Source organism: Meleagris gallopavo, chromosome 7 (genome assembly GCF_000146605.3).
Source record: "Meleagris gallopavo isolate NT-WF06-2002-E0010 breed Aviagen turkey brand Nicholas breeding stock chromosome 7, Turkey_5.1, whole genome shotgun sequence".
NCBI classification, from domain to species: Eukaryota; Metazoa; Chordata; class Aves; order Galliformes; family Phasianidae; genus Meleagris; species Meleagris gallopavo.
In genome coordinates this window covers 5,970,899-5,994,194 of record NC_015017.2, presented here as the reverse complement: position 1 = coordinate 5,994,194, position 23,296 = coordinate 5,970,899, and the positions used below count along the sequence as shown (strand labels likewise).

Genomic DNA, 23,296 nt, shown 5'->3' with positions numbered 1-23,296 from the left:
AAAAAAGAAAAAAAAGAAAAAAACAACACCAAACCCTACTGAAGAAGATTTTGTAGATTTGTAGTTACTGAACTGGCAAAATTGTGTTTTAAGTGGTTATCATTTGTTTCAGGAATGAAAGAGAGCTACTAGTACTTGTGTCTGTGAACAGGATAAATAAAGACAGTACAAAAAAAGTAATAAAACTTACTGAGCGAATTAGGGAGCTTTCCTTTGCCATCTGCTTTCAAGCAGAATTTTACTTTGAAGCTGTTTTGGAAGAAAAGAAAGGATTAACTTCACACTTTTTCCCCCATTTCATTTTCTTCTAATACTCCTTACTGTTTTTCTCAGTTCAAAGGTCTTCTGTTGCGAGACTAACTCAATCCCAAGCCCTGATTTCTACTAGTGGAAAAAAAATTGCAACCTATTAATAAAACAGACAGCAAAGAAAGCATTGCAAAGTTTTGGGGTGCAAAACGAGGGTCAGCAAGTCGAAGGAGGTGATCCTCCCCCTTTATTCTGCCCTGGTGTGACCACATCTAGAGTACTGTGTCCAGCTCTCTGCTCCTCTGTTCAAGAAAGACAAGGATCTTCTAGAGGGAATCCAGGAGAGGGCCACAAAGGTGATTAAGGGCCTGGAGCATCTCCCTTAAAAGGAAAAGCTTAGAGACCTGGGGCTGTTCAGGCTGGAGAAGAAAAGGGTGAGGCAGATCTCATCAAGGCTTACTAATGTCTGCAGAGTGAGTGTAAATGGATGGGCCCAGGCTCTTTTCCGTGGTGCCCAGTGACAGGACAAGTGGCAACAGGCACTAGTTGAAACACAAGAAGTTCCATACAAACTTTAAGAAGAACTTGTTTATTTTGGGGCTGATGGGAGTACTGGATCAGGCTCCCAGGAGAGGCTGCAGAGCTTCCCTTCTCTGAAGATAGTCAGAACCTGCCTGGATGCTTTCTTGTGCTACCTACTCTAGGGAACCTACTTTAGCAGAGGGGTTGGATTTGATTATCTCCAGAGGTTCCTACCAGCCCCTAAAATTCTGTGAGTTTTGCTTCACATAGGAATAGTTACCTGTGAAGCATAGTGTTTATTCCTGAATAATCAGATGCTTTCTTCATCCTAAAATCTTAAGGGAACTGACATTTTGAATTTAAAAGGAAGTTATCACTAGAAAGAAAAAGTTGGTTTGGATAATAATATAGGAACAAGTTACTACAGCTGAACCAAAACCAGTCTACACAGCAGACCATTTCCCAAATTTCTTCCATAAGCCCTGTAATCCATTACCATGCTGTAAAGATCTTATTCTACTCAACAAATACAATTCACAATCTCTGCAGGAAGGATTTATGTTAGCAGCCAGAGTAGAATCTCCTGAAGGCAGTGTCTCTCACTCCACTGCTGTCGAAGAGTTATTTTGTATTGCCTGTTCTTTAAGAAAAATCTGAGATTCCATCGTTGTTTATTTTTTTTTTAACTGCCTGTTTAGACTTCGTGAATCCTTTCAAAACTTGAGGTTTATGAAAATAAGAAGTTGAAAAGTTTCTTCTTCTCCAAGGAAAATAGGGATATCCTACTTACCATGAAACTTTTACATCGGACAGTGAACAGGCTTTGTTTTCCGGGTTCAGAACGGTTGGATTAACTTCCAGGGCAGCATTCACTCTAATAACTGGTCTGGCCCTATAAAGAAGACATCCTTTTGAACAGCATTCAGCACCGTGGTAGACAATGCCCTTCCCACTAAACTGCAAAATACACACTTAGAAAATAATTAGTGGAAGTACAAGAAAAACAAATAATCTTGGAGTTGATTAAGGAAAATGAGAAAGCTTTTTGTACTCTTTTCCTACCATCAGAGTTGTGACGTGGACAACTGTGTTAAGGAAAAGTGCTTCCTATTTTCAACACAGACAAATACGGTATTTTCCCCCAATTGAGCAAGTCTTGAGGAGAATATTGGGACTGCACAGCGTAATAGCTAGCAGCAACTCTGTATTAGAATCCAGAAAACTGTCAGAAAGCATTAAAGACAATTTTGAATTTTCTTGTAACAACAGATATATTGAGAAGGATAAATAATAAACTGCAAATTACAAATCTCTCTAGTAAAAACAGCAGCATAACCTTTTTCTCCTCTCTTTTCTCCAGTAGTCTATAAGACAGAATGGAGAATTTCAGAATTCCCTAATCTTGCTTTGTTTTGCAACTAACAAATGCCAGTGAGCTTTCCTTCTTCATTTACTTTTGTAAAAGCACAGAGTAATACATACCTATACAAAACAGCTGTATCAACACCAAAGGCTCCAACAATCAAGTCTAAGAAAAAAGTAAAGAAAAGAGAAATAATACACATTATAATTTTTTTTTTTAAATAGGCTGTTAGTTAGAGGCAGGACTGCTATTAATCTAAAGTGACATGTAGAGCCAAGGACCTGGATATCCATTTTTGTCCACGTCTGTGGCTCCTTTCAGCGAGTACCCAAAACTGGGTGGCATAGTACGAGCAGCCCACTGCCCTTCAAGAATTTGAGATGGGACTGCATTCAAACCAGTTGCTCTTCCATTGTAGATATAGACAAGTCCTCGCTTGTCCTCTCCACCGTACGGTGCAGCTACTGCAATATCTGTAAAACAAAAGAACAATCTTTATCATCTTTGATATTTGTGCTGATGCTGATCTGTGATTTCTGATCTTGTAATTTTGATCTATGTCAATAGGAACAAAACATAACGAGTCTTTAAATAATTCATACATACTTTTAAAATAGTATGCTAGGATATCCTAGAAACTTAGTAAGAGCATATCAAACTTTTCTTTGGGTGTGGAGAGTAAAAGGAACAGTTCTGCAAATACTTATGCACTTCACTAACTCAGAGATGGATCATATGGATTTGGGACAGTTTTGAGTTTATTAAACACCCAAAATTAGTCACTGCTGGAGACAAATCAAAAAAGTAAGTGGAACTATTTGTCTATTTCATTAACATGCTTATGTTCCTCCAAAGGGTGTGGTATCTTAATAGTTGTGGAGGACTCTGAAATCAGCCTAAACAAATGTTAAATATTGAATTCCAATCTGCTGTGATCAGGGCTTGGCCATTTCTTTTACGGGGAATATTCAGTTACGCCAATTACATTCCCTCTTTAGTTTAGTATGTTTGTGAGCAGTTAACAGTTAACAATAAAAAGTAGTAAGTAAAATGCTAATCAGACTCCACAGGAAATAATACCTCTAAAAGCAGCTTTAGAAGTGCACTGGTGATCTAAAGTAAGTGTTTCCCCAGCAGGTTCTAAGTCTTGCTTAACATTCAAGTGTTTAAATACTGAACAAGATACAGAGAATAATTACACGATTCCCCATTCTTCTCTTAATTTTGAAAATGTTTCATAAGAGAACAAATACTTTACCATTTTGTATTTTAAAACTCATATTTACAAACTTTACACAAACAGTAGCATTTTCGATCTTGAACCATACTGTGATGAAAAGCATTTTAATTAGCACTCCCAAAATGGACAGAACAATAAATAAATAATGCAGATCTAATAATGGCATAATAATTACACTTACAACAAGGAAGATTTTTGCTACGATTTTCTCACCTATATGTATTTCAGACTGAAATATGATGGAATGAAAGCATTGTCTGGATCACCTAATCAAGTGAACAGGTTTTTGGCTCTCAGCTGTAACCTTTCCGATGCCTCCATGAATAGATGCAGTGATGTTGCATCCTTGCACTAATTCTATATACTACCAGTGACTAAAAAAATTTAAGTATTAACTTTATCATATTAAATGGCATAAAGTATTTTGAGCTACTGTACATGTCGTACCGAAGTGGCAAATTGCAAAACGATTCGGAAGTTAGCATGCTCATAGTTGGCCTAAAATAAGATTTTTATCCAGTAATATTTAAGTTAATTATGTAAATTGCTCAGTTAAATGCTAAAACAAATATTTATTTGTGAAATGTGTTCTCCTAGGATTCTGAAAGCCTCTGACCCAAAATTATATAACTACTGTCTGTTTGTTTGCTGTCCATTCCCAAGTTAAAGTTACAAGAAGCACTGGCCAAAGGCTTGGGATTCCACACTTTTGGTCGCATCAGGGTTTTGTCCAAATACTTGCTCAGGAAACCCAGCTCTTGGTACAGTTGGCAGTAGTTGTCACAAAACATCTTCAGCATACTTTTCAATTTAAAAATATATATATATTTTAAAATCTAAACTTTTCCCAGGAAAGTCTTTTCTATTACAATATTTTTAACCAACTCTTGGAAACAATTTCTCCAGTCATCTTTGTGTTTCTGGAGACAAAGATTGGCTTTAAGCAATGGAAACAGGTAAATTGTATTGAGGACGTCCAAACAAATTACAGTGGAGACTAAGATATTTAAGCAAAATATCTACTGCACTTGTCACCTAGAAAGAAATACACTACCATCATAACAACTAAAATAATCCATGCTGTAGTTTAAATGGTATAGTCTCTGCTCGATGCATACATGTAACTCCTGTTAGCATTCTTGGGAGTAGCATACAAGCATCGAAAGGAGTCTAGACCTTAGTGTCCAACATTCACTCATGGTTAGAATATTTAATGTTTGCTCGCAGAATCCAAACTTCATGTTGTCTAGATTTAATCTATAAACTTAAAATTCTGGTGAAAAAAGTATGTCCTACCATTAAAGCCATCCTGGTCTAGATCACCCAGGGGTGCAATAGCACTGCCGAATCTTGCAAATATCTCAAAACCATTCAGCTTTGCAATCTGAAACCCTCCAGAGGCTCTTTGAAGACAAATGGAAACTTGGCCAACCTCTTGAAGTTTCCCATCAGAACCTCGATCCATAAAAAGTGGGGCTCCAATAAACAAATCTGTGTAACTGGACCAAAGAGGGATACGTTTCTTTTAATAACAGCATGAAAATCCAGTTTCATTCTCTCAAGTACCAATTAGAGGAATAATTCAGCACTCAAGCCAATGTTAACATGAAAGTTTCCTATCAATGAATTGCAACAAAAGACAAATATTTATGGCAAAGAAAGCCACATAACAAACCATTTAATACATTTAAAGCATGTGAACACACACGCATTTTTGTAAGAGTATAAAAAACAAATCAGCACTTGACAAAATGTTGAAGTCTAGTGAAAAAGTCTATTGTATAGATACAGTTAAGCAAGTTAAACAAGACAAAAAAGCATATTAGAAACATTTTTTGTTTTGTTTTTTAAATCCTTTTTTTTTTTGTCTTTCCAGAAACACATTGGGTAGAAGGGGGGAGGGGGAGGAAAAGAAGGAGCCCACTTACTCGTCCCCATTGATATCTGTGGCAGCCACTGAATAGCCAAAATAAGCAGCCATCTGGAAAACAAAATTCAAAACGAATTTCTGAGTTGTAATGACATAAACACACAAGAAAGTTTGTGCAAAGCTTTTTAGAAGTTAGATTAGGGAGATGATGATATATACTGTAAAAAAAACAACTTCTCATTTTTAATTCGTCTTCGGTACTCTGTTAGAAGGTAAACCTATCAGTTACTGCCTTATCCTGTTCTGCCTTTCATGATCCAGTACTCTTTCTCAGTTATCGAAGTAGGCAGCATTTGCTCTATCCAAATAAGATTGTTTTTCTAAGTAGCGTTAAGTGTCTGAGAATCAATAGAAAAATTAATGTTGGAAAAAACTAAGATCATCTAATCCAACCATCAGCCCATCACCACCATGCCTACTAAACCACGTCCCTAAGTAGATATCTACCCTTTTCTTGAAAAACTCCAGAGCACAGGGAATTTTACATAATCTAGTACACAAAATAGTTTCTTAACGTATCATTTCTCGTTAAAAACAGCCTCCTTGTCATCTACCACACTGAGGGAACAAACCTGCTCTCCAGTGAAGTTGTACATGGAAGACATGTTTTTCCCATTATAGATGGACACCTGCACATGAGAAAAAACACATTATGGCAAAGCAACAATTTTAATCTTTTCATTTATTATGAAATTAACTGCTTCAAATTTCCTACCATGCCTAGAGTTCTTGCTGCTCTTGGGACTCCTGATACGAAGTCTGAAATACAAAACAAGACACCCATATAACATTCAGTTTCCAAAGCAGAATGCCTTCTCTTGAACAGGTTAGCTCATTCCTAGGGCTTTATACATTTCCCCTTGCACTTTATCATTTGTTCTACACCACTTATTTGAAAGTCCTGCACAGTGAATTACCATTTTTTACTGACTTTTTACTAAAACAAGAATCTTACCTTCTATGCCGTCACCACTGAAGTCTCCAACAGCCACAGAATAACCTGATTAAGAGAAAAATTAGTAAATCACTTGAGGAACCTTTTTAAGCCTTTCACCTCTCTAAACTTTTCACAAGTCTTGATGTACAACCCTCTTGCTTCACGCTGAAATATTATGAAACAATTTTTTTGCCTCTGAGCAGATTAGGTGATGAACAGCTATACAAGCAGACTCTAACTCATCAGCTTCCACGTAAGTGAGTAGACAAATTCACTGGGTGGATTTAACAAATTTTGTATACCAAGTTTTTTTATGATGAGAAGTGTTTCAGGCAGACTCCAAGATGGTTCAGAACAAAAATGTTTCAGTTTGATTTTTCACTAATTCGAAAACAAACAGCAAAAAACCCCAGCAACTTAGTTTCCATCATAATAATAGATGTTTTCAAATAGAAATTCCGAGAGAATTTACAAAACTACAACTTTATGTCTGTGCAGCTCAGCAAATATTCGCTAGTAATCTTGTCGAAATTCGTTTGTAAAACAGTGTTAATTGTGGACTCTGCAAATAAAACTTTACTTTGTGTAAAAAAACAATAAAAACTGAGAGCAGCTTAGAATAGTACCAGCATAAAGGATAGAACTTTGAGCAAGGGTCTTTTGGCCCCTTAGCCAAAGACTTGAGCCAAATGACTACGTCGTTTTACTTCAAATGCAAAGAACTTTGAGAGACTTGAAATATCACTGGTTATCACAAAGCTTCTGTTTGAATTATTTCCTTATTCTTCACCTACTACACTACTGAGTTGCTAGTTCAGTCCACATTCAGAGAAAATGTACTAGTGACGTTGCTCACAAGAACAGGTATTTCTAAATACTGATCACCTCTGCAGCTAAGAGCTTTAGTAACAGGTTATTTAGAGATGACACGAACAACTTGCCATTTGCAACTGGAAATTGTGAGATGACACACCAGTCTACATACATTCATGTAGATTTTAATTAGAAGCATAATGAAGTTTTCTACATTTAGATATCCTTCCTCCTTTCTATCTGCATTGTAAACGTGTAGTGACTTCTGCATGCAGAAACAAGAACATAAATTTTACTTTCTCTCTGCAAACGTATAAGGAATATAAACATATGTATAGGGATTTTTTTGAAAGAATCAGAAAAGATGGGGGCTTCCTCATCACTAAACCCATGCCAACTGCAGTCACAAGCAACGTTTAGTTGAAAGCTCAAACAAGCTTAAAATTTCATGAGCAAGAAAACGCACGAATCCTAAATTCTGTAGTTTTCCATATGGTTAGTCCTATTCTTGAAAATGTTCATCTATATACCTTAAATTGCTATCAAAACAAATTACGTTCAAGGAAGTTGAGCGTTTGAAACTTATCAGGTGATCTTAGAATGAGTTCCTGGGATATGTCCACATTCACCCTTTCTATTTTTCTGAACCCAGTTAGACATAGGTAAAGCTAAATCATAACTTCTTACTTGTCAAAGGCCATCTTCTCATTAGCTTTCTTTCCAAACATGATTCTGTCCCATTTTTGCTTCATTTTCATATGTTATTTAGAAACAACTACTTTTCTAAAATAAATAGCTATGTAAGTAACTTGTCAGGTGTGTATCATACCTCATAAGTTATGTTACGCTTAAATAAGAGAGCATCAAAATTTATGGAAATAGTCCAGTTTATTTTGTGATCAGCTGGTTTTTGAGTCAAGATTATAGCAAGTTAACTAAGCTTCTTCTGTACATTAATTACAGCATTTTTGGCTCTCTTTTTATCTGCCAAAATTTAAATTAATAGCATGGTCTACATTTTAATAGGAAGAATATGAATAGCACAAGAGCTTTTGTGTTTGTTTTGTTTGTTAAGTACAACAAGGTTTACTTCCCTTTCAAACCACATACCCAAGTAGCTGTCATCAAAAGCAGCACTAGCAGGTCTGGTTGCTAACTGGTCATCATATCTTGTACTGTAGACTTTGGAGTCATATTTAGCCACAATCTCTGTCACTCGATCAGAAATGAGCTGGCCTAACGATAAAGAAAACAGCTTAAAACACACGTGCACACATTCAGTAAACAAGACAGATTTATGAGATACTTGCTTAAAAAGCAACAGCTCTTCCACAATACTAATCAGAAAACAGCCGACAGCAGCAGCACTGGAATGGATAAAGATTGAAATCTGGATCCTACTTCAGCAAAGATTTATGCACATATTTAATCAAAAGCTCATGACGTGTATTCACTGAAAATAGAAGCCACTCCCATATGTAAGGCAGGACTTAAATGAGACTGCTCAGTTAGGTAAAAGTAAGCATATGCTTGTGCTATTTCAGAACTGAGTCATCCCATTCTCAATTCCATAAAATGAGAGCTTAATATGGCAGTAAACAAGCTATTAACAAGCTAGTGCTTTACTGCCTTCTTCCTGTTCTCATTTCACTAGCCACTAGATGGTGACTTCATCACATTCCTTTCTTTCAGTTTAAAATTAGATTGTATTGCAAGACATTTTTTTCCAGGAGAGCACCGATTTCACGTTTCCAGATGTGCATGCAGCATAGGGACGACTACTCTCCCTGCATCTCAGAACGTGGCGTAAAAATATAGTTTTTAGAAGTATGCTATTGCTATCTTTTATTCAGAGCTGAGATTTTTCTTTGGTAGTAACAGAAGAAAATAAATAGTTTTAACAGATGAATTCGAAGCTTTGCCAGAAAGCAATAAGATGAATATAGGTACATGATGTATGTTGTATTCTGTCTGCAGCTGAATTTCACTCATTTCATTTTGTTTGGAGTTTTGAACATAGAACTAGAAAGAAGTCTCTAGTGATGCAAAGTCTACACGTTGTCTGTCATTATACATAAAATCTTTTAAATATTTTGGTAAATTTGGTAAAAATGAAGGCAACAGATGTTAGCCATTCTGTCCTGGTTGTAACAACCATCTTCCGAACTGAGGGCTGTAGGTAAACACTGTGTGATCCTGCAAACAAGTACTCACTGAAGCCCGCATTTACAAAATATGAATGAAAAGATGAAAAGAAAATTAAAGAAGTTATCCTGTTCAAACAGTGTATCTTACCTTGCCAGTAAAAACTGCCAGGTCCTCCAAGCAGGACTCTGTCTCCCTTGGGGGAAAAGAATAATAAGGGGGAGAGAGGGGAGATAATCTGCAAATTAATTATTTCTAGAGACCAAGAGAACACGTCCTGTATTCATGGGAATCAAATAACCACATGCAAATAAACAGCATGTAAATAAACCACATGTAAATAAGTTGTAGCTTCACTGAACCCCCCTCCACCCTTGACATTTTTTGAAGTAATGATTGATTAATCCTAATTAAAAATGTATACGTTGTAGAACACTAAGATAAACCACAATATCACTTCAGTGACTTGCTTCTCTATTTCATCCATCTAAAATTATCAGCGTAGTTTAGCTTTTTGTTTTAGTAGAACTTTATATCCAGGTAAGGCAAAAGAAATATATTTAGGGGAGAATATAAAGATTGCTAAAACCAATAATATGATTTTTGACCAGTACACAAAACTAGACTCATCTTCTGCCCCTCTTCTTTCTACAACTTCTTGTTAGAAAAGTTTAATTCAGAGAAGCTGTGATGTAATTCCCCTACTCCATATTCCTTGGTAGAAATGCAATCCACAAACCATTTTAAGCAACTTGAACCACATTAGCTATCCCAGTGCTGGGAATTTGCTCCATAAGTACTTTATTCAATCAGGCCATTGGCTTTGCTGCATAACTAAGCCACTTATCCTCATTTTTCATCTAGAAACTCCCACATTCACCTCTCAGAACAAAATAGGTCAGAGATTTGGAGACACCAGTCTTGCCAACTCAGCTAGGGAGATGGACTGGAGCCCAGCATTTGTTTTAACAGGAGCTAGAGTCTGCACAGTAGTCCTGAAGGGTACAGGCAAAATAACTGAAACACTTCTGGGCCAATATTTAGGCAGTCTGTGGAGCAGAAACAAGGGTGTCTTCAAGCAAAGAACAAAGGGGTGTTGTGCAATATAAGGTTTGAAAAACCCAAAAGTTTGTCACATCACAAATGGGTCTCTTATCACGCCCAGATAATGCTAAACAATTTAACTGATAAAAAAAAATGATGATAAAAGAACTGAAGTCAGTTCTGAGATTCAGGCACAGTTTTACTGTGAGCAGACTTAAAAAGTCATTGTGAATTAAAAATACAGGTATATTAAAAGGAAAGAGAATATACTGTAGAAAAAAATATAATAAAGAGGGCAAAAAAGAAAGTCTATTTCTCCTAGTCACTGAGAAAAACAAAGCTCCATTCACAAGAACGGTGTCTACAAGTTCCCTTCAGCAGTATGTTAGTTTTCCTCAACAAGTAACATTAGCCATGCACTAGTCCTTCCAGAAGAAAAAGTGTCTGAAGACATTTTACCTGAGTACTAGCTGCAGCAGGGCTTTATAGCATGAGGCTGGAAAACTGGATTATTTATTTTTGACATGACTCCTAGAAGTGGCGAGCTGTTACGAAGGTGTAGGGGGAAACATGTTTGCACTACTGGAATGGTTTGAAGGGATTGTTCTTAGTTTACAAGGAGTTTATTGTTTGCTTTCTCTCCCCCGCCCCACCAGGAATGGTGGTTTACACGTAGTTTCATAATGTCTCTGCTTGTATGTGGTCTGCGTCAGGGTGGTTGTTAAAATTGGAACCATCTGCTGAGTAACAGGAACTAAGTAACAATCACATACCTTTGTAAAGTCAATACTAAATCCACCTTGACAAAATCCTTGCCCATCTGCATCAATAATAGCTAAAGAATAGATATAAAAGGAAAAAAAAAATCAAAGATAAATATAATCACTAGTAAATCAAGTTGTTTTGTGGATACTTCCCAACGCATCTTTCTAGGTAACTTTGCACTCCTGACCTTGAAATTTGTAAACTTTTTTCTCCTCAGTTAGTGTTTTCTCTTTGCAAACAACTCACCATCAAAAGCCGTAATATCTTCAGGGCTGGCCTAACACATATTTTAACCTTAGCATACATTCCAGCCTATTTCAGTCAAACTAAACAGCAACCCCATATTCCTTCTGGATTTAATCTTAAATTATCAAGAAAAAAACCTTGTTTTATTCAAGAGAATACAGAATAAGGTTTGCTTTTCTTATGGAAAAAAAATAAAACGTAAATGTAAATAATGATAGGATATTTGAAGTATTGCCTTTAAAGAAAAATTGCATATCTGGCTGAAAATATCCCCATACTGAGACTTATCCAGCTGGCTTATGACTACTTATCTTATGACTGTATAGCTCCAGAACAGAAATGCAGAGACACTCATCTACAAGTGTGATTAACTCAAGGTCATACATTCTTAATTAACCTCTTTTTCTGTTGGACCACAATGCATTTCAATCCTGCTGTTCACCAATGACTTGGAAAAAAAATAATAAAAACAACAACAAAACTTTATGCAAGGGTTCAACCTTTAGACTTGCATAGTAGGAAACAAAAAATAAAGAAAAATAGGGTTATAAGCTTCTCAACTGTATACCAACTCAACTACATGGTAAGGATGCAAAGCATTTGGAGAGTAAGACTCAGCATTGAACAATGAATGTAATTAAAACTGTGTCATCATGTATATACACATTCATGGAAATCAGAAGCTTCCTCTGCACGATCTTGTGCAAATGAGCTTTTTCTTTAAGCTACATGAATAATTAGGCTTCAGAAATGTCTCGAGTTGGTCGTCAAATGCCAGATATGTTATTCTAATGTTATGCCACTCAGACAGCTGTGAAGAGCATAAAGTAAAAATATTATCACAATTACTGCACTGGCTACAGAAGAACAGCCACATCTTGAGAGGAAAAAAGAGGGCTTAGTTTCAATGTGAGAGCCATTGGTAGTGAAGTGGTCAATAAAAAGTCTGGCATCTTCTGGTTCCAATTATATTTGGATCAAAGATTTTCCTCTGACCTACAGTCAAGAAAATAAGGTCTGGACCCTGACCATTAGTTGGAAGAGAATCCAGATGACTGGATCTAGCTTAGTTTATTTCAAATTGCTATAAGGGGGAAATATCTGTGAAACCTCTTGCTTCAGATATAAACACAACGTAACTGGAAAAATTCCTAACGCAAGCACAACAAATTACTTACTTGACCTGCAGGGTGCATATTCCACAGATTTAGATCCAGCAAGCAGGTAACAAGTTCCCACAGGCTCTCGCTCTTGTTTTGTTTCAGTTCTCCAGTGATACAATGGGGCACAAGCCTAAGGAAGACAGCAGTGAGAAAACTAACTCTTTTTCAAAATGCTGGGAGGTGCAGACTAAAAGGACTAATACCATGGAATTGCAATTTTTTTTTCTTTTTTTTACAGATTAGAAGCCAAAGACACTTTAACAGATGCACCACAGCTTATTGGAGATTTCATTTGGGCTGAAGTATTTATATTTTTAGAAATAGCTGACTTAAAGCAAAAAATTTAGAAATGATATTTTCTTCAAGCAGCATTTGTAAGGAGTTCTTTAAGAATTTTAAACACTTTTTAACTTCAGAAAATCAATTCCACTCCTTTTCTCAAAGTCAGAGAAAATTACTACAACCTTTGTCTACGAACACTTGAAAAAGCTAATTCTGAAAAAGACAAATCAAGCTGATTAATGAAATTTTACTTAAATTCTGAGTCATTCAGATCTTTCCATATCTTTTCTACTACAATACAGTAGCACTCAAGCATCTGAAAAGCAACAAAAACTTACCAGAATTTTATCATTTTTGGATCTCACAGATGCTCCGAACCACTGATGAGACTTAAATTCCAGTGGATCATCAGGAGCAAAATCTCTGTTGCCTACAAAGAAAATGCGAAAGAAGCATAATTTCATGGTGAACTGTTACAGTAAAAATTTAATATGTTAAGTCATCGGTTTTTACCACACCCAGAAATAAGCAGAAAACAGTAACACTGGAAGACATCATCCTTTTAGCGAAATAAGCTTTAAAAGTGATTTACTGATATTTATTTTTACATTCCAGGCAAAATACAGCTATTTTTAGCGTTGTAAGCACGCAAAAGTTACAGCATCTTTGAGAGGAACACAGTAAATACCTCATACTTCAGATATTTCATTTTCAAGTCAGATTACAGCACTGGTCAAGAATCAGTGCCAAAGCTAAGTTAAGAACATACTTCTAGAAGAAATATTATCCTGATAAAGTTATGTGAGTCTTGCCATTGGCCGGAGTCAGGACAGACAATTCATCTACTATTCTATTGAGTGTTAACTTTTCTATTCTGAATGTGACTGCAGCATACAAAGCCAGCAATCAGCATTCTTACAAGTTGTGAGGGCAGACAGTAATAAAAATGGTAATGAATTTGCTCATACAGAGGAATAATTTCAGTTTGCACTGCTCAGTGATGAAGTTTGGTAGATGCAACTTCATGAGTGGCATTTTGTGCTGTTAGGAATATAAAAAAAGTCTTTAAAATGTTTCATATTTCTTATGTGCTTTCAATGGAAAAGTAGAAACTTTGCCAGCCTCTTGAGAAAATGAATGTAACACTCTGAATTATTATTTTTTAAAATGTTGCCTAAATTGCTGGTTTGCAGTGCCTAAAGCCAAAGAGTCCAAGAGTTCACCAGCCCTACATCACTTCCACAGACTGGAGGGGAACCCCAAACCCAACCTTGTTATGAATCAGCAGTTCTAGTGCTCGAGACCTGTGACCACTTGAATCACAACTTCCTTCCAAGTCAGACACCTCAGAAGGCATGCTTTATCTCAAGAGACTGTGTCACTTCCATTAGGAAAATCCCATGAAAAGTACAGTAAAAGCAGTTCTTATCTTCAGTCAGCCTAAACAAGCAAAGATCTGGACTACTCTCATTTTGTTCTAATATCAGAACTATGCAGAAGTCAAGGCCAAGCACGTAACATCACAGAGAACTATTGTGTTGCATTTTCTTTTTTTCCTAATTTCAAAGGTAATGAGAAAAGGAAGAGAAAAGGAGAAAACACTTCCTTCTGTCCTCCCCTCCTTCACTTTCTTACTGAAAAGGTGCTCTAGACAGGGAGGCCTAATGATTAAGCATATCTGCACAAATATATGTACACTGTATACTGTCACACAATGCTCAAACAGAAACGTAGTTTGAAGGTCTGCATGTCACCTCCTCACAAAAAAAAAAACAAACAAAAACAACCTGAAGACTGCACAAATTATTTTCAAATATGAGATAACTTGAGCACACGTAGAAAGTCCCTGTTTTGCTGTATCTTACCCTTTCCTTGCCTTTAACTCATGAAAAAATATGGACAGTTTCGCTAAAGGATGCAGCTGCCCCCAGAAGGAGTAGAAGTTTCCATGTGATGCTACCCACACGTTCCTGCTGCCAACCTTTGTCATGGCCCTACTCCCTTCCAGTCACATATACAGAAGGAACCCTATAGAAAAAAAACAAAACAGGTAGATCAGGGCCCAACCCTGCTAACTCCAAGGGAAGGGAGGCAGTGCTGATCTCCTGGGAAGAAGGCAGGGATACAGGGCCAGGACTGGGATCTAAATCCTCTCTGGCAGCTTTATGGGTTTAAACTCGGTTTATTCTCATTCTAACACCACACCCAAGGTTACGCAGCCTAAAGACAGATTTGGCTTCTACCCTCTGTTTGTCTAGCTACTCTCAAATACAAAGCCACTTCTCAGTTTCACTTGCCAAACAAAGCAGTATGCTTTAAAGAATATAAATCTTGTTGGGAACACTTACTGTATTGAGTTTTATGTCTTTGTCTGCTCTTGGATATTTATGCAGCACTACCTATTTATGACCACAATGGAAAGTAGTATAACAGTTTTATACTGTAAAGCAGAAACCTATCCTAAGTCTTATAAAAATGTGGAGGATATAGAGACTTCCAGTGTAAGCTTCAAGCACTAGACAATAAGTAGAACTAATGATCTTGTCAGAATAGTAGGTAAGCAGCCATAGAGAATTATCAGCAACCTGATTTTATTGTAGACGTAAAGGAAATTATTTCCCTCAAGTTTCAGTTGAATGCATCAGCTGAGACAGAACGAGGTGATAAAAAAAGACAGATTATTGCTTAGTGGTGCCATCCATCCACAGACTATGGTGATTGCGCTGGAAAGAGGGGAAGCAATTGTTCATCCAGCACCTGCTGCCAGAACAACAGCTCTCTGCCTTTTCCCACTGTATTCCTGAGCTGCAGAAGCTCCAGGGCTGCCCACACCAAGGAAGAAGGAACATCCAGGATGGCAGCAATAAACAATTCTTCCTCTTCAGGCTTTCCGGGAAGACATTTTTTTCTATGGTATTTGCATTAAGGATAATAGTAGAAAACTGTCATCAAAATAAAACTAAAAGGTAAGCAACAAGGCTTACAGTCAGAAGCTGGCACCACCCCAAGTTAATTATGTTTCAAGTGTCATGACATCAGAAGCCAGTATTGTGATCTCTGAAAGCTAAGAAAAAAAAAAAAGAAAAGAACTTCCAGAGAAAACTGGAAATTACATATAGTTAAAAAAAAAAAAATACCACAGCACTTAAAGTAAAAACTGCTCCATTAGACACCTTAGCTAATATCAGTGCCCGTGCACATAATATAAAACATCTGCTTCAAGGATAAAATGCCTCAGAGTGAGTTTATCCTGTATTCAGTGCTTCACTAGGTGAAGGCATTCTTTCCAAAGGGGGGCCTGCTGTTGGGCTGGGGCAAAGTTCGCTAGAACACAAAAATATAAATCAAGCAAAAAATATTTTGGAAGCATACACATTTCACATAAATTGTAAATGTTAAAATACGGGCCTACTCTTAACTCTCCTTAAGGAAGAAAATTTACTTTTATTTGTCCACCCTCCTCCCTTCAAAATTCCCCATAGGAAGAGAAACCACAGAGAAGTAGGTTATGATTCTTTCTCCCAGCTTTAGTTTTCCCAAAGAAATACTATTTTCATGAGGAAATCCGGAAAACACCTTGCCATCAAAAACCCCCTTGCTTTAAATAAGAAGCCATTTGGGTTTCTGTTCTCGACTGGGGAAAACAAACATAAAGAACACGTGAGCCTTCATTGGAGCAAACCAAAGTTAAATAAGGTACATTAGCTTTACTCTGAAGCTAATTGACATTGAGACTGACTTTGATGTTTGTGTTTTAGTAGAAGTCTAGGGTCTGATTTTGTTATTGTTTTATCATTGCAAAAGTTTTAAGTGGGGAAGAGAGAAAGGAGAGGGAAGAGAGGAGAGAAAAAAAACCTCACCCTCTGTTAAAAACAGGAGCTGCTTTAAACAAAACAAACTAATACAGATAAGATTTAGACATACAGGGATTTATAAATCCAAGCCAGTGTTCTGACGTAACATAGTTGCCTCTACTGCTGTGGCAGTTGTCATAGCCACTGATGTTTTGCTTCTATTTCTCATTTCCTCTGTAGTGTCTGAAGAATGTCTTATTAGTGCCTTTGCACCAGTGCTGTACACTATAAACAGGCATTCAAGCAAATATGCCAACTACTACAAATTTGATTCTGACTTTCTTTTTTGTTTTTACTTCAGAGTTCTTCAACAAATGCTATTTTTCAGATTAAAACACAGCCGTTTCAGGGACTCCTCCATGATGGGTCATTAATTCCAAGATTGTGTCATTTGACTGTAGGATTGTATTTGAGAAGACAACTTATGCTGTGGTTTTTCCCTTTGCTCCTTCCCATTGTAGTAGACATCATATGATGATTTGACATGTCTTTTTCATTGTGGAAAAAAGGCTGCCATGGCAAGCCAACAGTGCTTTGTCACATAAAATTCCCTCCTTGGGGGGAGAGATGGCAGTGATGGGGTGTTCAAGGTCAGGAAAATTTCCACACATTGGTGCTCCTGGACCAGAGGAGCATCATCACTTTACTAGATTACATAAGATTCAAAATTGTGAACTTCAATACATAGAATTAAAATTTGCGGAAACCAATGTGAAGGAATGCTAACTAGAAATAATAGTCTAAGTCATCTTCCAAATAAAAATAAAAAGATCAAAAGCTTTTCCAATGCTGATTTGCTTTTGGCTATCAGCTTTGGGTAGCTGCTGCCTTCTATTTCCCAATGCATAAGCTATTGGTTATAAACATAGAGAAATTACTATAAAGTGACAGGAGCTTTCTCTAACTTGTAACCTGTCTGGTTTTTGTATGGTAATGACACAACTGCACTCATCCATTTACCCTTGCTCTGGAGTGCCAGACTGAACTGAGACAACCATGAGACAAGGGGCAGTGAACTGAAGAAGCCTGGCTCAGTATCAGCATGCTATAAACACTTACGAAGTTGTACATCTTAAATAGCCACCCAATTCACCATATTTCTGTCAAAATAAGCTTCTTTGTAACAAAGCCAAAGTAAACGATGTTGCCAGCTTTAAGTAAAAAGAAATATAATACAGCTGGCCAAAAGAAAAACAACCTTATAAAATATACCAGGGTACTATTATCATAAGCCAGAATTTGACACAGCAGAAAGCTAGCTATCTGACATGTAAAACCTCAGAGATTTCAACCTCAGTTACAGGCAAGAAGGAGCAAGTCCAAGTTTACCTTCACCTGAAAGTCCCGGTGCCGTGAGGCAGCTGATGACTCACCAGGGTTTAGCAACAGTGCTTTGATACTGGCTCAGGATACAGAGGAACACACAGATTCCCACTACTCCCCTTCCCTCTCCTGAGCTATGAATCCTGTTTCTCTCTCTGGGCGGAGCTGGAACAACTGGATGTTTTCCTTTGCCTACTATAACTAAGAGCCTTTTTTTTATAGCTTGTCATACAGGTGGGATCCAGCTACCCAAACAAAGAGCCAACAGCATTCATTCAGGAGCCTACCTAATCATGAAAGCATGAGCATTTTTCCACCCTCAGCTGTAACAACACATGGAGGAGGTTTTACACATTCTACCTCCCTCTTTTGTATTCATACAGGCACCCAAAGCCCAAGGCTGACTTGAGTCATCCCAGCACATGATAAGGATAACAACTGAACTTCAATGAGACTGATGTAATCATAGATGCGGTGATATAAAATCAGTCCATTCTACTACAAATGAATGAATAGTCTTCTCAAGATTTATTGGTTTGCTCTTGACTAAATCAATAGTGAAATCCCTGCACAAAGTGCACCTTAATCCCAATAAGCCAGTCTCCTACAAATGAAAAGCATTTGCAAAGGCATGCTATTTCCACAGAATACTTAACTATCCCCTAGTTCTTTATTCTTTCCCACTCATTCCACAGGTGGAAAAGAAGTTGTTATGAATAACTGACTCATTTGTGCAGATCACAAAACCTCAAAATACAAGCTCATGTCACCCACGCAAGTCATAAATTCCCTACATCAGCAGATCTTACACTGTGCAATGCTACAGAATAAAGCTGCACAAGGCAGTTAAAATCCCCATTTCAAACTAAATAGGTCACAGATAGATACAGCTATGCCAAACTGGTGGTTTAAGCTTCTGCACAAAGACTCCTATTGTCTACAATCACCCACTTGGGAATGGAAAGAAACAGAATGAAAAAAAAAACCCACAAGTTGGGAACATAAGGAAGAATCAGGGGAGTTTTTATTAGTATTTTCTTTTTCAAAATCTTTCCCCCCCCATTTTTTAGCATTGATCAAAATAACCAGTCTTCAGAGATTTTCATCCAAAAATAATTAGGAAGAAGTCATTCATTTGAAACAACTGTGGTGCGTCAAAAACATGGAAAGGTGTGGAGAGGAAGAACAAAACAACTGTCAAAGTGGCAAAACTGTGTGCGGGCAAAGGCTACTTGAAGTTATTTCTCCAAAGCAGTAAGAGCACACCACACAGAGCTGAACAGGACTTCATCACTGGAGATGATCCTTGTTTTAAGCATTCAGTCATTTCTGTAAGACTCCCTAATCTCGCATCTTGAGATTTAATACAACAATAGGAAAAGCTTTCCACCAAAAGAAGGAATGAAAACTTAGCGTTGCATCAATCTGTTATGCCAAGCATATCAGAAGAGCACAACAATGCATTATCTGAGCAGCCAGCGCTGTCTGTGCTAAAAACAAAATCTGTTCAAGAAATCTGCAACTCATTAGCATAGAGGTTCAAAGTTGCTTGATGAGCATATTTTCCTTTGTAACAGTTTATAGAACTGTCTGCATTCTGCTTTTCATCAGATTATTCTACACTGAAGCTCTTGAAACAGTCTCATCACTGCACCTTCTGCTTATGCTGCCGTAACGAGCTGCACTTTCAAGCACCCTGTTCTGGAGCCAGTACATCACCCACTTAAAGCTCTGATTATAAACTTAACATCGTCACAAAACTATTTAGTTAGTATTTTATTAAAAGACATAGGAGTATGAAGAAGTGCTACTTCTACCAAATCAGTTCCCAATATTCTTGACTGATACAGAGCTAGGGCTCCAAGATGGTAAGTAAAATAAAGTTATGAAGAAGACTGTTTCCTTTTGGATAACAAGTACATAGGAACTCATTTGGTTTACATTAATTTCCTACATATTGTTCACACGTGTACAGTTCCATTAATTCCAGCTGGTTACATGGGTCTCTGAAGAATTTTTTTTTTGTCAGAACGAAAATTCAGAATGCACCCACTCTATAAAATCCTTTGACAAATAATCACAGAATGCTGTGGGTGGAAGGGGACCCTAAAGACCCCAGTTCCAACCCCCTACCATGAGCACAGGCACCTCCCAGCAGACCAGCTTGGCCAAAGCCCCAACCAAGACTGTGGGAAAGCAGAGAGGTGCATCTTTAAAACAAGGAGGTTTTGGACTTCGCAGAGCTGGTCAGTAATAGAAAAAAGGACTGCTATATTAAGTGCATTCCTTTTACAGTGGACCCACCAGGAACATGCATTTTCCTGGGAAGAGCTGCTAAGTAAAAAGACAAAGCCAAATTTCAAAGAGAGGAACCACCTCTCCAGTCAGTTCTGTAGAGAACTAGCACTAGGGCTCACAGATCCTGCAAAATTAAATGAATCATACTAAGAGTGCCTCAGCTAAATAGGAATAAAATACACATTAAAAGAAATAATTTAAAAAAAACAAACCAACCAAATAACAAATGTGAAATGTGAGTGTGAAATATATAACACCTAGCAAAGAAAATGATCTGATATCATTTGTTAGACAAAACTGGGGCAACTTTGAATGATATACTACCTTAATCTAAGTTTCTACCAGCTGCTCATTCTGAAAAAATAAACCCTCCTACACATGGAAACTCTGAAAGTTGACAGAGACAGAAGGAAGAAAAAAGAAAACAAAACAATTATTTTACGTAATAGTTCAATTGAATTTGTGGTGAAGCTGTGGTAAAGGCAGAAAGAAGTCAATATACAGAAGAACACAATGACAAGGAACTTCAGTTATGTGACAGTGGCATGTTTAGCTACTGAATCAGCAAGAAAAACTGGAACGAGGCAGAAAAGTTCAGTTCATATTCAACACTTTTTAGCAAGGTCTATTTCTAGCAGCAGGATAACCTGTTAGAGGCACAGGCACTGATTCATATTTCAATTTTGCATCAGATGAACAAAATCGTGCATGTGGGGAAGCTTGCCTGAGTGGTTGGTTTCTCTTTAATTATACTTCTAAGTGTAAAAAACCTGCCTGAAATGTTTGTCCAATGATACTGCCCTTCTAAAGAGGAAAAAAAATGTATTCTAACATTCTGGCTGTATACACGGAAACACATGAAGCACAGCCATATGTACCTCAAATCTGGGGGCATGCTCTACCACGCATTTGTTATACAATTTTCACATAGTCACAACGACGTTAAATCAAAGCCAACTGATGTCAGTGCTGTAACTCTCAGAAGCCCCACAGTGAAGCATCTTAACATTTGGGAAGTGTTAATGTGTGATATAAACATTTTGCCTTCCAAAGCCACCATGTATACCAGAATGTCAAAAGCAATTAGTGTAATGCGCACACAGAAACGCATGCGCACAGGCACACGTGTAGAACATTCTCCCACCATGCAGGGAGTCCTCGGACACCTAGGCAAAGGGAGATTCTCCTTCCCCTTCACAACTCTGCCGCTGCTTTAAGGGAGAAAACATCCTGTATAAAACAGCAAAAGAGCCACCTTTTCTGGCCAGCAGCTTAAAAATAGTGATATATATTTTAACAAGGAATTTTATGTTACATGTTCAGGTGAAAACATACACATATGTATGAATGTATGTATAGTCACTCGTTTTCAGCATGAGAGATAGAAGAGTCCCATGAATGGAATCCTCTTGTGAGGCACCCAGCTATCTCCCCTAAAAGGGTGGTTATGCACAGAAAGGAGGAAAACTAGCAAGACTGCAGAAGTAGGTACTTAGCTGACTAAGCATCAGCTTAATTACTTACTGCTCTTCCCCAGAGGAGCTGAGGGTGAGTGACCAGCACGGCTAGCAGAAAGTAAGCACTTGAAAAAATCCTTTAGAGATCAATATCAAAGAGGCACTACCTTCTTGCTACAGCTACATACCATGGGACAAATGCAACAGCTGTAATAATATTTAAGCCAAAAGCAAGTGACAGAAAATAAAGCCCATTTCTATTCGGGCACTGATATGCAACTGAGCTCAGTGTGGCCTTTGTATAGATGCAGAAGAAAAAAGGAATCACAGCTTAAGGTGAACATTAATAAAGCACAAATAAAAATAAGGTACAAATTCACAAGGACAGGAAAACGAGGGGGGAAAAAAGAAGGGCCTCCCTTGCTTTACCTCTACCATTCCCTACTTGTGATACAACTAAAAGGTCAGTGGGCATAGAAAACCTCACTCGGAATATGACTTGCTCATTGCTGTTCTGCACTGCTAGCACAGGGACATGGCCTCTTCTCTCATGCTGTGTGTGCAACGCAGTGACTCGGCCTGGCCCAGGCCTGCTGGCTGTGCCATCTGGCACAGGGGCCAGGAGGCACGAGCAGGGCCATGCCTTACAGCGGGCAGTTCTGATCATGCCAGTCCTTGTGCAGACCTTGGCAGCCACAGAAAGGAAGACAGAGATGCAGAGAAAGCCATATATACGAATGCCCGCATTATTTTCAAAGGACATGTTTCTCACTAGCTGTAAGCAATTAGAGAACTCTGAAGAAACCCAGCTAATGAATTATACAGAAGGCGTGCTACTTTCCCTATTAACAAAACAGCTAAATAATCTAAAATAGATCTGCTTTGTGTTTCCAGAGCTAAGCTATGCCTCTACAATTACAAACCACAACACACAAATATTGAAGGAATGATGGATGAGCTTGAATTTTTGCAGAGACTGCATTTAGCTATCTATAAAACCCCCTTCCCATTAGCACTGTACGTTAATGGTCACATTATCATCAGCTGCTTCTTCCTTGTGAGGAGCATCATAAGCCTCCCCTGACTCCCAGTGCTACACTGTGAGTTAGAGGCAAGCAGGAGTGAGGGAACGCACTGTGCTGGCATAAGATTTGGTCATTCTAATGTCGGGAATCAACCATTGTGTTACAGACAAAGAAAAAGACAATTTATTTTGTTTCAGAGCATTGATTATTTTATTACACTGAAATACAATCGCCCTTTTCACCCAGAGAATAATCGACAAATGCATTATTTCCCACTTCACTGCGATCAAGCTGGAATGAGTTAAAACATGCCTCTCATGAATCCTCTTAAGCCACTATGACCTGCTTGTTCTACTGCTAAAACTCAAACGATTAACTTGTCCATTACCTAAATAGTAGATTAAATGCAAAATGCTGCTTGTTTGCTCAGTAGCACATATCTTAAGCACAGACATCAAGCAAAGCAGAAAGGCCTTTGTATCTATTTATTGTGCCTGGTATATGGGTGAGTCCACAGCAGTTCTCATTTGAAGACTCATCTGGAACCTAACCAAGAGACTCATTCCCTATGAGATGCACTTCAGCTATTATATTACTAGAGAATATTACCTAGAGACATCAGACACAAATTATTCTTATA

At 37.7% G+C, this 23,296-nt stretch overlaps 1 protein-coding gene across 1 annotated transcript in view; it reads right to left on the bottom strand.

The window, feature by feature from the left end:
- Positions 1 to 23,296, bottom strand: part of ITGAV (integrin subunit alpha V) — a gene marked incomplete at its 5' end in the record, with an annotated part of 43,488 nt that overhangs the window by 15,711 nt on the left and 4,481 nt on the right. The window contains 14 exons of the mRNA XM_010713363.3: positions 191 to 249; positions 1,562 to 1,663; positions 2,254 to 2,299; positions 2,416 to 2,607; positions 4,671 to 4,873; positions 5,303 to 5,355; positions 5,877 to 5,933; positions 6,020 to 6,063; positions 6,260 to 6,304; positions 8,165 to 8,290; positions 9,350 to 9,395; positions 11,017 to 11,078; positions 12,433 to 12,547; positions 13,038 to 13,129. Of these exons, the coding sequence (XP_010711665.1) occupies positions 191 to 249; positions 1,562 to 1,663; positions 2,254 to 2,299; positions 2,416 to 2,607; positions 4,671 to 4,873; positions 5,303 to 5,355; positions 5,877 to 5,933; positions 6,020 to 6,063; positions 6,260 to 6,304; positions 8,165 to 8,290; positions 9,350 to 9,395; positions 11,017 to 11,078; positions 12,433 to 12,547; positions 13,038 to 13,129 (1,242 nt within the window). The remainder of the gene's footprint in view (positions 1 to 190; positions 250 to 1,561; positions 1,664 to 2,253; positions 2,300 to 2,415; positions 2,608 to 4,670; positions 4,874 to 5,302; positions 5,356 to 5,876; positions 5,934 to 6,019; positions 6,064 to 6,259; positions 6,305 to 8,164; positions 8,291 to 9,349; positions 9,396 to 11,016; positions 11,079 to 12,432; positions 12,548 to 13,037; positions 13,130 to 23,296) is intronic.